Below are 12,410 nucleotides of genomic sequence, written 5' to 3'. Positions count from 1 at the left end.
AGAACAAGGATATATTTGTGCATTGAATGAGTGCCTTATGTGTACCAGGCAATTTCAGAGGCAATGCAGCTGGATTATTCCAAGGCTGGACCTTTCATGGATCTTATGCTTTGGTGAATCTGATTTCAGTGTTGGTAAACAATTTGCCCTTAAAGGCAAGATAAGAAGAACATTATTTTCTGGATGTAAAACCAGAAGCTCAGAGAAAATCCATGGGTGTTACGAGTTTATATGGTTTTCCTGCCATAAGGATGAGATGAAAGGCAAGTTTTGCTGAAGTAGGAGATTTGAATCCTCTCCTCTCACTAAAAGTAAAAAATGATAATTGGGAAAATCTCCCAAGATCAAGACAAGGGTAGGATAAAGTAGAGGATAAAGAGTAAAATGCCTGCCAGTCAAGTACATATGTGGTAAACTATTTAAACATATGGCAGTAGGTGGCAGCAACATACCATCAGATGTTAGATGTTAAAATGATAGGAAAGACTTAACTGATAGGCGAGCACCACATCTAGAGAAGGGCATATTGCCCGCATTACCAGGACAAGAAAGCAAAACCAATAATACAAGTCAGCAATGAATATAAAAACAGTAGATTACCATTAGGGATTAAGGATAATTACATGTACTTTTGCCTTAAATTATGGTTTTAAAAGCCTTTTATATTTAAATAATTTCAGTTAATTCATGATAACCTTCACCAGATTTTCCCAAATATTAGCATTTTACACATTTGATTTTTCACTCTTCCTTTCTCTAAATATATACATGGTTATTTTTTCTAAACTGTTAGTGTGAGAGTAGGCTGCAGATATGATGCTCCTGCATAACTCTTACATAACTTTACTATAACCATCAAAAGCAGGAAATTACCACTGATCTGATATTATTTACAGAATTTTAAACAACCCGCTGTGCCATCCATGTCCTTTATGGTAAAATGAACTTTTTTTTTTTCTGGTTTAGAATCCAATCCAGAATCACATGGTGCATTAGATTATCATGTTTCTCTTTATTCTGCTTTTAATAGCTTATTTTAGTAAAAAATTATCTAGAGATGTATAAGAAAAATTCTAAGAATTATTTAATTATCACAGTATAATTACCATTTGTCAGTGGTAGACTCTAATGCTTTTTACTCAATTTGTTCATGATGAATAGGTATAATCAAAAGAAATATTATAAAATTCACTATATGAAGAACATAGCAAATAAGTTAAATATATTATACATACATAGTAATGTTAGATTGTTTAAATTTTTAAATTGCCATTTAATAAATAATACATATAGGAAAACAAACTTGCTTGCTATTTTCTTGATAATTATAAAATATGCTTAAAATTCATACATTTATAAATTTATTGTTCATCATATCACTATGCAAACAATAATTGCACTAACTTTTAGGCTTTTTACTATCATCATGAATTTTATGTAAGTACCTAATGGCTCCTGGGGTGATTTTCTTTTTTTTTTTTTTTTTCTTATTTTTACTTAATTTTTTAGGGGATGGTCTTACAGTTCCAACAAAATTTAGCCTATTTGAAAGGCAAGGTGAGATAAAAGCATCATTGGATAGGAAACCAAGGACTGACATTGCTGCTTTTGAAAATGGAGGTGAGTTAATTTATAACTGGTTGATTCTGAATATATCACCATATAATAAATGAGTCAAATTTCCTCTCTCATAACTAATTTTGTTTTTTCAAAATCTTTTTGACATTTCTATTGTTGGCTTTGGGTAAGACACTTGAGGCCTGGAAATGTATATAATTAATTGCTATATATGAATCGTTATTAGTAGAATGTCTGACACATGAGATGCACTCTGTGAATATTTGTAGAATAAACAATTTTATGTTTAAACAATTGAATGGCTAGATGAATGAGACATGTTTATAAAATTGACAGATGTCTAGAAGTTAATATGCTGGATCAATGAGCCAAATTTAAACAAGGTAAAGTCAAGCTGTGATAAACATAGTCTTGCATTTAAGTTCAAGACATTAATGGTAGATTTTCTTCAAGTCGGGAAAGACTCGACATGATACAGATTGTGAAGAAAAAAATAAGTGTTTTTGTTGTCCACAAGGTTTAAAAATTATTCAGTAATTGGTGATTGCTACCAAATAGCTCAGGTAAACTCACATTGAATTATTAGGAGTAGTATAGGAAGATCATTAAATGTGATAAATCATTTAAAGTACCCAGTGGAGTGTCTGATACATAGAAGAATGCTGCATAAATGTCAATTATTATTATACCAGTTCCACTGATTTCTGTACAGGGTAGTCCACATTTGTGTGTCATTTTTAAAAAAGGCTACTTGAAACAAATATTTTATGTTACAAAAGTGTAACTTGTATGGTGAGGAATCTGGAAATTAAGTGTATAACATTTAAAACAATTATGGATGTTTATCTTGGAAAATGGAGGAACTTTAAGGAACATAAAAATTGCTTTCGTATATCTGAAGATGTTATATTGAAGATAAATTATATTTATTCTGAGTACCTCTAAAGGGTGGTACAGGGTAGAAATAAAGATTTCTGTATGTTAAAGGAAAATTAATTTTGTTGACTATGTGAATTTTTTTGCAATTATCTGTATGTAAGTGTATATACTGTATATTCATATACATATATATGCACATGTATTAATTTAAACATATATGATATATATAGAGATGTGGGTGGTATCACTAAGAAGTGTTTAAACAAAACTGGCAAAGGTATATTGTAGAGGATAATCCTGTATTGGAAGATAGTGTTTTACAACTTTCTGCCATCATAGCCACTGACAGTAAGGTATTGTCATAGGAGGTGACTGTTATGTTCCACCGAGGATCATATTCCTTGGAGTAGATGAAAAAGAAGCTGTAACTGAAGAGAAAGAAATTACCGTGTCAAAGTGTTCAAATACTAAAGGTAATGAACCATCCTATAGTTTTAATCCGTTCATAATTTGGATTGAGAAATGTAAATATAAAGTTTGACACTTGAAACCAATATAAGAGGCAAGGTCATAAATTAAAATATACACTAAATCCAGTGATTCGGAGTCAAGAGCCCTAAGGTTTCAGTCCTGGTCTGTCCCTAAGTGTTTGACCACGAGACTTCATCTCTTTTAGCTTCAGTCTCCTTATCTGAAATATTGGCCTGTTGGACTACATAATTTCTAGGAGTCTTGCTAGATCTACAGTTATTGGTTCTTTTAAATGGTAAAACCAAGTCCTTTTTAGTTTCTTTTTCCAACTTCAAATACTCCGTGTGATTGAATTTTCTTAAAAAGCTTTGTTTGTGAACACTGTGAAGAGTATTAATTTCATGATGACTTCTATGACTTCCTCATTTTGTAATTATTACCAACTATAGTCTGTGAATAATCAAGAGATATAATAAAATCATAGTTTGTACTTCATAGTTTTGTACTCCCCTTACCATGGTTAGCAGCCCCAGCTAGTACCTCTCTGCTGGGCAGCTCTCTTAGTCACAGACTAAAAGTTTAGCTGTCCTGTAATTAGAGGGCTTTATATATTCTGCATCCAAATGTTAAACAATTTCATCTACTGTTTTGCCCACCCTTAAATAAACATTTTCAAGAATAGGTTAAGGCACTTGTGATTAAATAATTCTTATGGGAAATGATATATAAATCTTTTCTTCTCATTCAAAGATGGAAACCTTTTGCTGAATCGATCAAAAAAACAAAAAAATTCTAACTACAGTAATAACCGTTGCCACTCTTCACATGTGGCTGTTTAAATTTAAACTAAAATGAAATTTTTAAAAATTCAGCTCTTCAGTTGCATTAGCCATATTCCAAGTGCTCAGTATCTACATATGACTAGTGGCTATCATTTTGTACAGTACAGACTGAGAAAATTTCCATCGTTGTATAAGGCTCTGTTAGACAGTCCTGCTCCAAAGCATAGAACACACGAAAGTTGTTCCACTTAAATTATTTCTGGAAACTATTTTTAAATCAGCACATTTGATTTAAAATTGATAACCTTCTGATTGTTTCTTATGAAATTATTAAAAATATTGCCACAAATATATTATTTATATATTGAAGATAATGTCTGTATATCAGATATTTAATGTTTTGTTAGTGACAAATTTTGGGGACTCAATGTAGTGGTTAGGGAATTTCAGTGTTGTAAAAATTAATATATATATTTTAAAGAAGTACACCCATCATATAATGTTTGAAAAGTAAAATGCCAACTGAAACCTTCTTTTACTAATATTGATATTTTATTTTTTTAATTTGCTTTAAAAGATAACAAGGACAGCCCTCATCCAAAGCGTTCCCTAACTACCCGACTAGTACCTACAACGCATGTATTAAATTCTACTGAGAATATCAGTATGAAGTGCAGAGAGGACCCCTCTTCAAGTGAGACATTAGCTCTATCACTTTTTGGCCTTAGATATATTTGTCTTATCATGGATTTGTTTTGCTTATTTGAAATAGAATTTTTAAAATGAAAGAAAAAAAGGATGTTTTGAAAATTATTCAGGATTAAGAATTAAAAACAATATTCTTCTACTAACTCGGACAATGAATTGTGATGTAGGTCCTAGTAAATTATATACATACCCACTGGTTTAATTTAGGTATTAAAATTAATGATATACTACCTTCTTGGAAGATTCATTAGTACACCCTTTTAAATTTAACCCATAGTGGGATACATTGACAAATTTTTATTATGTGTTGGATTATTTTTCATGATTTGGCTTTACCATGCCATTCTGTATTCTGAGCTACTTCTCTTGATACAATTAAGACTCATGAATCTTCCTTCCTGTTTCCTTCCTTCCTTCCTTCCTTCCTTCCTTCCTTCTTTCATTTATTTCATTTACTGAAACTATAACGTTCTTGGATCCCAGCCAGGCATTGAAGGGAACCAAGATGGTTTTACTCCTAAGAAGCTTAGTAACATTTGTTAAAAATACGGTTTCCAAATCCCAGGAGTGGGAGCTTGAGAAACATGATGGCTTACTCCTAAGAAGCTCAGTTTAGTGACATTTGTTAAAAATATGGTTTTCAAATCTTAGGAATGGGAGCTTGAGGGTAAGGGTGGAGCATGATATTTGGAGAGGAGGAGGTGAATCAGAATTCAAACTTAATGCTTAAGCTGAATTTGAGAGCTAGGGCAAAGACAGATTTAGTAGTCCACTACAGAGAGCTAATGTAATCTACATAGTGAACTTGATGTTCATTTTCTCTGTTCAATAGTGAATGTTCAGGACCTCCACACAGAGAAATAACAAAGAATGGCCTGTATACTAAATTGTTTTAAGAGTCTCTGGAGAAATGTACCTTAGAAATTCCTAGAAGATTGAGCTTGTATATAAATTTTTCAGTGTAAAAATATGCCAGCAAAAAGTGAATAATTTAGTACTATTAGCACTTACAATTCTGACTACTTAGTCTTGTTTCACCAAACTAACCTTATACTCAAATTCTCAAAGCTTAAAAGAATAAAGTAATATTCACTAAAAGTATTTTACATTAATCCACCTTCTTAAGAAGTAGATTTGTGTTCAAAATAACAATTCTAAAACTACTTAAAAATAACATTATAATGAGATATATAATTATATTTGGAATATAATTTTGTATTCTTTTAAACAATCCACAAATTCTTTTTTGGGGGAAACATTTCCTCTGAGGAATGCTACGTATCAAAAGTTTTCTCATCAATCAATTTTCAGGATAGCCTTTCTCTTGAGGGCGGGGTGCTTTAAAAAATAAGTCACACTTTGTTCTAGAAAGTGAAATATTAGTGTAGTGCATTTATTTTTTTCTCTTGCTTGACATGTGTATGCACAGATATGTAATTATCACCTATAGTAATTTTCAGATGAAAGCATCTCTTAAAAACCTGTAAAAATTTGTATCTTCTTCAAGTGAATGATGTCCAGCCAGTGAGGAAGCCTCACTTTAAAGGTGTGAAGAAAAGAAAATGGATTTACGATGAACCAAAGAATTTTCCTGGCCCAGGAATGCAGAGAGGTAAAGGATCTATGTATTTGATATTTCTAAATTATAATTTGAAACAAAATTAAATATAAAATAATATTTTCTACCTGAAAAACAAATTACTGTTGTGCAACATGTTATTTTACATGTCAACCCAAATCCTATAGATGTAATTCTCTTAGCACACATTGTCTTCCACAGTGCAAACATTTACCATGCAGTATGTTATTTATGGGTATGAAACCAGCTTGTTTTATCCCTCACTCCCCTCCTGCTTTCTTTTACAGCAGTACAGGCACCAAATCCCAAAAATAAAATGAGTTACCATCGCAATAATAAAAACAGAAGTGCTGAGAATGCATCCTATATCCATGTTCAGAGAGATGCTATCAGGACTGTCTCACTGAGTGCACCTCCCCGCAGCAGGCCCACAAATAGGTCCTACAATAAAGTCGATGTTAACAAGGAACCCAAACTCAACCTTTGTCCAGGTGAGGCTCTTTCCTTACATGATTTACTCATGCACGTGGTTTGCAATCCCATGGAATCACCTGATGGTCCAAGTAATCTTCATCTCTATCCAACCGGTGTTCTGTTTCCAGCCCATCACTACCACCATGATGTCTTAGAGAACTAGTGGGAAGATTTCTTCCACAAGCAGGAGTGCACACGGTTTCAAGGATATGTTAGGGGGCACCTGGGTGTCTCAGTCAGTTAAGCTTCTGACTTCAGCTCAGGTCATGATCCCATGTCTCATGGGTTTGAGCCCCATGTCAGACTCTGCTGAGAGCTTGGAGTCTGGAGCCTGCTTCAGATTCTGTCTCCATCTCTTTCTGCCCCTCCCCAGAGTTTCTCTCTCCCCCTCTCTCTCAAAAATAACATTAAAAAAAATTTAAAAGAAGGATATGTTAAAAAATGTGTTGGGTGCAGATGACTAGACATTGAACCTCTCTAGTGTTTTGTCTCACACCATCACACTTTGTTCCCCCTGGATAAGCTTTATTTCACTCGTGAGGATTGTTTTCAAATGGTTGACATTTTCTTGTTCCACTAACCGCATTGTTCAGTCACCACTTTCAGGTAGTGCCTTGGCTTTTCTTTAAGCCTTCATGATTGCTTTCTGAAAGGGTTAGTTTGGGGGTTAACTGCAATATTTTTGACAACCTCTCATCTCTCCCACCATGCGCAGATTGCTTCTAAATCATTTCATCATGTAATAGGCAAAATCATAGTATATATCAGTAAGTACAAGGCCACAAGGGAGGAAGGAACCATATCTTTTCTTCCTGTCTCAGATGAATTTTGCTCTTTTGAAGTCGGGTTTCAGTTTTCTCAACTTAACAAAAGGCCACTTAATTCCCTCTAATTTTGTGTTTGTATTTTCCTGTGTTCACAGTCTAGTTACTGGAGTTCTGGATGTTGTGTACTTTCTGAAACATATATAAAAATTCAGTGTCTCTCTTAGGTCCTTACTTTTATAATTTAAATAGAAGTTAGCTTTATTAAATTGTTTTTCTTCTATTTGTCTTAGAAGTAAATGATATATGGGTTTATATGTAAAATAAGAATATTCTTAGGTGAAACAGTCTTAATTTTATTTATTACTATTGTTTTATTATTAAATTTATTATTTTACTGTGAGTGGATGGCTGTCTAGATCCGTGTTAAGGTGGTCACAGTTATGTTCACTATTGCTTTTGGGCCATTGGTGCAAATGTCAACACAGGAAAAAAAGCAAAGAAATTCCTGGTATTATTATGAACCATGCTTTTAGAATCATAGCTGCATAGTAATACTTAAAAACACAAATAGAACATTGTTAGATAATCATTCAGATATAAAGTTGCCAGAGGAAATGAGGTATTTATAGACCGAGTCAGTATATAAAGGCTTTGGTTTCCTTGGGACAGTGAGTTGGTAGTACGGTAGAGCAATCACTGCCATCATGGGAGTCACTTTATGGAAGGTAAAGGGAATTGGCGGTGCCTTCTAGATCTTTTCTTTCTTCTACAAGTATTAGCAGAATTGTATGTAAAATCATGGTAAAGCAAGGCAATGAAATATTTTGATCACATCCAGATATCACAGTCCCCTTTAGCTTAGCCTCATGGGGAGAGCCTTATTTGAAGAATTGGGCAGCCAAATAATAGGGACATAACCATGTTCATTGATAACATATATGGTCTTAATAAACTCACTTGGGTTCCTAATGCCTTAGCTTTGAAATACTAAAATAAATTACTCAGAGAATAGCTTCACCTCTGAGATGTTTATAACTTTGAGACACTTTTGGAATATGATTTTAAAGTAAGAAAATATTTAATTCTGGTCTTCTTTTTTTCTCAGATAAATATATGTCAACATCATATAATGGTTCAGCCTGGCGAAAAAGGATTCCTTTTTCAAAAACATATTCAAAAACTGAAAAGATATATACAGGTAAATATTTACTAGTGATTTTAATGTATCATACAATTCTAAAAAATGAATGACAAGTTTCTAAGGTCAGGAAACATATTTTAGAAAAATTTAGAAAATTTCCATGATATTGGAGTTTAGTAGAGATCATGTAGTAGCAATTTAATTTCCTTTTATTATTGTGTTCTCCTTTGTGTTATCAGAAATCTTCTGAAAAACCTCTCTCCTTAGATACAAGCTTAGCAGTTGTAGCAATTATGTGTTAAAATGTATTCTTTGTTGAACTACAAAGTGAATATATAAAACCATATCTTAACACAAAGTATCAAAGCCCTACTATTATCCACCATACACAAATATTAGCTGATGCAGTCTGACAGGGCACCTAAGATGAAGTTTCCAGGCCAGGATGCTCTGAGTGACTGTGGTGTCCCCCTTGTGCTCTGCTCTCTGGAAGAGTGTGGGGATCCTAGGAACCTCCCCAGGATGAAGTTTGAGGCAGACCCAACCTCAGGTGATTGTTTTTCTAAAAAGCTTAGTGGCTTCTCCGAGCTGATCTGGGACTGGCACAGCAGCTTTGGAAAACCACACAGGATAAAACAGTTGCAGTTACTTTTCAGAAATGTGAATCTTTCAGAAAAAAATAGAGAGTTCCTACCTAAATCATTAGCCTAGAACTTTCAGAATCATCTGAAATCCATAAACTCTTTTACAAGAGCTTCCCAGAATGAAAACTGAACATATCCAGGTTAGAAACTGTCCACTTTCCAAAAAAAAAAAACAAAAAAACAAAACAAAACAAAAACAAAAACAAAAAACAGCTGAGATCTTAAGTAGTATCTCTCAAAACTCTTGACTTCAACTGTGCAGTCAATTGTTTTTCTTTTTTGGCCCAGATCTTTCAAATCATATTATACTCCAAGAGAACTCTGCTGTAGTGCTATTTAATCGGCTATATTTTCTCTTAGATTTCTGTGGGTTTTCACATGTAATTGCATTTACTTTTGGGGGAAAGGACGTGAAAAGCTGGTAAAAATCCTGGATAAAACTACACATTGTTGAGCCACATCTTTTTCTCCTGTGGTTTCCTTGTGGGTGCGATATTATTTGGAGTATTAAAGGGCATGCTCCTCATCCCCTGTCCCTATCCCAGTGACTGCTCTTGTTTCCCGGCAGCCTTCTCCTCTCCCATCCTAGGTAGTTAAACATGAATTACAGAAGGATTTGGGGGGTGGAGGGATCACATCAGAGCAAGAAACATGTACCATCCGTGTATGGCACAGGAAAAGGGAAGTGCAGGGGATGTAAGCTTATGAAACTTTTTCCCATTCAATCTGTAGAGCAAGGAGGAGGGTATGGAGAGGCAGCAAGGAACCAGGTACAGTGGGGGGCCACTTATTACATACAAGTCCCCTTCTGCTCTTCTCCCGTCACCTCCAGCTATGCCAGGGCTCAGGGACAGAAAGTCAGTGATGGATTTCCCTTTGAAGTTTATAAGAATCTGAACATAAACAGGATCTGCATTGTACATCCCAGATGCAACCCAGGGAGAAAAGCTTTGGAGAGAATTTATCAATGCCATCTGGTGGTGGGAGTGTCTAACATGAGACAGGGCTGGAGACAGCCTCTGGAGATTCCCAAGCTCCAAGTTTGCTTGGGAGGGCATCATGTATTCTTGTGAGTTTCAAGTGAAAGTGAGTTCCCCAGGAGAGGGCCAGAGGGCTACACAAAGTCTCCTGGCTGGCACTGGAAGCATAGCATCAAAGATGACTTTGTGGTCAGGCCCTATTAGAGGAGTGGACTCCAATCTCAAATTATTACGAGAATCTCAAAAGATTGTTCTGCCAGGGAGTGGATTATAAACCAAATTATCCACTTGTAACTTGTGATTGAAATATTGTCTGAGGGCAACCAGCAATGATACCACCTGGGAATTCGTTAGAAATGTAGTATCTCCATATCAGACATCCTGGATTAGAATCTGCACATTAACAAGTTCCCCAGGTGATTAAGAGGCACATTAAAGTTTGAGAAACCATAGGCTATGTTGCCTGGACCACCATTCACCAGCACAGGACCCAGGCCTTGTGGAGACCCAAGATTGCTGAAATAATATTCTCTTCCAAGCTGTCATAATGAAGCAAACATTCTCCCCTGTTCCAACCCTAAAAATGAGGATAAGCAGCAGAGAGGTGAGGGAGGGAGGGAAAAAAATCCTGAGAAAGAATTTCAAATCGAATGTGGTTGAAATATAAATGTGAAATGACTAAGAAATCACTGAAATTGACTAAGTTTATGTGAAAAGGACTAGATAAGTTTTCTACATCGGGCAGAATGGGGACATAGAGTCAAGAAATTAAATAGAATTATAAAAATAAAGTTTTCTTATTTACCTGAGCTTTTGACTGGGAAATTTGTAACCCCTAAACTCCTATCCTTTCCAATTGTTGTTGTGATTCTCAGACTAGAGAAAGACTAGCTTGTGTTTCTTCCCCTGCACTTCCTGCTAGGGCACAGAGGAGCGATTTCAGCATTTCCCAGTGGACAGATGGGCTGCTGGAGAGAGGAGGCAGAAAGCACAAGCTGCCACTAGTCTATTCCACTCAGAGCCAAGGCTACAGAAGTGTAAATGGGCGAGAGGAGCCTTTTGGGAAAATGCTGTCTGATGCTATGAAGATAATGCAGTAGGAGAGAAAAATGTGTGGGAACTAAGGAGAGGAGCAAAAGGCGATTAGAGATGTCAGCCCTCCCTTGAGGCTGCATGTCCTTTCTGATCAGGATAGAGCTGGTGTGACTGGAGGTGCCTGTCTCTGTAGGATAGAACATCCATTCTGTTCATTCTGGCTGTACCAAGGTACAACCTTATATGTAGTATTGTTTCCATTCCTTTTCATCCCTCCATCCAAATGCAAAAGCTTTGGAAAGAAATGGAATTAGTTTGTATGGTGTTTTGAAAATTTATGAATTAAGACAATGAGGTTAGTTTTTGTTTTGCCTTAAGATTTATGGTAAGTAATTAGCCAAAGAAATGCAGAATGATGGTGCCCTGAAGAATGCTGAACAAGAAAATAATTGAAGAATTTTCTGTGTTTTATTATTAGAGCCAAGAAGAAATGGGAGCAAGTAAATCTGGAGGTTGAGAGAAGAGAAAAATGAGAAAAGAGAAAAGTGCCAGATATCATCTGATTTACAATCAAAAGTGAAAATTCAAAGAATGAGATATTCAAGTACTCCATACTATATACTGGGTAGCCAAAGATGATAAAATGCAAATTCTGAAAATAAGATGCAGGAAGTACATTGTGCTCTTTCAAAACTGATAAAAATGCAAATTACAAACAGCTGCCTGTGTATTTATATAGGTCTGGAATTCATTCTATGTATTGCCACAAACATTTAATAAAATTTAAAAGTTTGACAATTAAAATCATTCTTTAATTGTAAATAAACTAAGTTAGATTGCACACATTGAGAAGTGAAATTGTGCCTTTGATCTCTGTTTTGCAATATTCTTTACAGAAGAAACCTCACATTTTCTTTCTTTACTTAGATTTTAAGCTGGGCCCTCAGTGACAGTAACAGATAAAATGTAAACAAATTCAGTGAAGTCCCAGGGTTACAGTTTGGTGATGAGTATGTTAGAGGAATTCCAATAGAAATGCACTTTGATGTGTTGTAGAAAGGGAAAAAGAAGATTGTTTTTTTAGGCAGGGCAGTGCTGTACAATGTCTTTTAATTGGCAACTACAAAATCTATCTGCCGAGATGGGCTAGATTCAGAAATGAAAAATAAACATTTTTCTACTGAGAAAACAAAAATCATACAATAATATTAAAGAAAAGGACTTGTTAAAGGAAAAAAAAGTGAATTACTGAAGCGATGTCTCAAAAGTATTAGTGAGATTTTAAGGATTTAAATAACTCTAGAAATATAAATGCTTACAAATGAAAGACATCACTTGAAAACTTATTTCCATTTCTTCTGCACTTGTTCAC

The 12,410-nt window shown here is 34.8% G+C and overlaps 1 protein-coding gene across 2 annotated transcripts in view; it reads left to right on the top strand.

Moving 5' to 3' along the window:
* CUNH12orf50 (chromosome unknown C12orf50 homolog) overlaps window positions 1–11,542 on the top strand; it is a 44,026-nt gene extending 32,484 nt beyond the window's left edge. The window contains exons 7-13 of one of the 2 annotated variants that reach the window (XM_047065084.1): window positions 1,510–1,620; window positions 2,823–2,930; window positions 4,288–4,404; window positions 5,926–6,030; window positions 6,285–6,488; window positions 8,344–8,436; window positions 11,517–11,542. In XM_047065084.1, coding sequence (XP_046921040.1) covers window positions 1,510–1,620; window positions 2,823–2,930; window positions 4,288–4,404; window positions 5,926–6,030; window positions 6,285–6,488; window positions 8,344–8,436; window positions 11,517–11,542 — 764 coding nt within the window. The remainder of the gene's footprint in view (window positions 1–1,509; window positions 1,621–2,822; window positions 2,931–4,287; window positions 4,405–5,925; window positions 6,031–6,284; window positions 6,489–8,343; window positions 8,437–11,516) is intronic. The other variant, XM_047065085.1, reaches the window with a different exon arrangement.
* The last annotated feature ends 868 nt before the right edge of the window (window positions 11,543–12,410 follow it).

Source organism: Lynx rufus, unplaced genomic scaffold (assembly GCF_022079265.1).
Source record: "Lynx rufus isolate CCGP_SWC_20201006 ecotype Redwood Valley unplaced genomic scaffold, mLynRuf1.p SCAF_7, whole genome shotgun sequence".
NCBI lineage: Eukaryota > Metazoa > Chordata > Mammalia > Carnivora > Felidae > Lynx > Lynx rufus.
The sequence above is the reverse complement of the archived record's forward strand: the minus strand, read 5'-3'. Positions and strand labels throughout refer to the sequence as shown.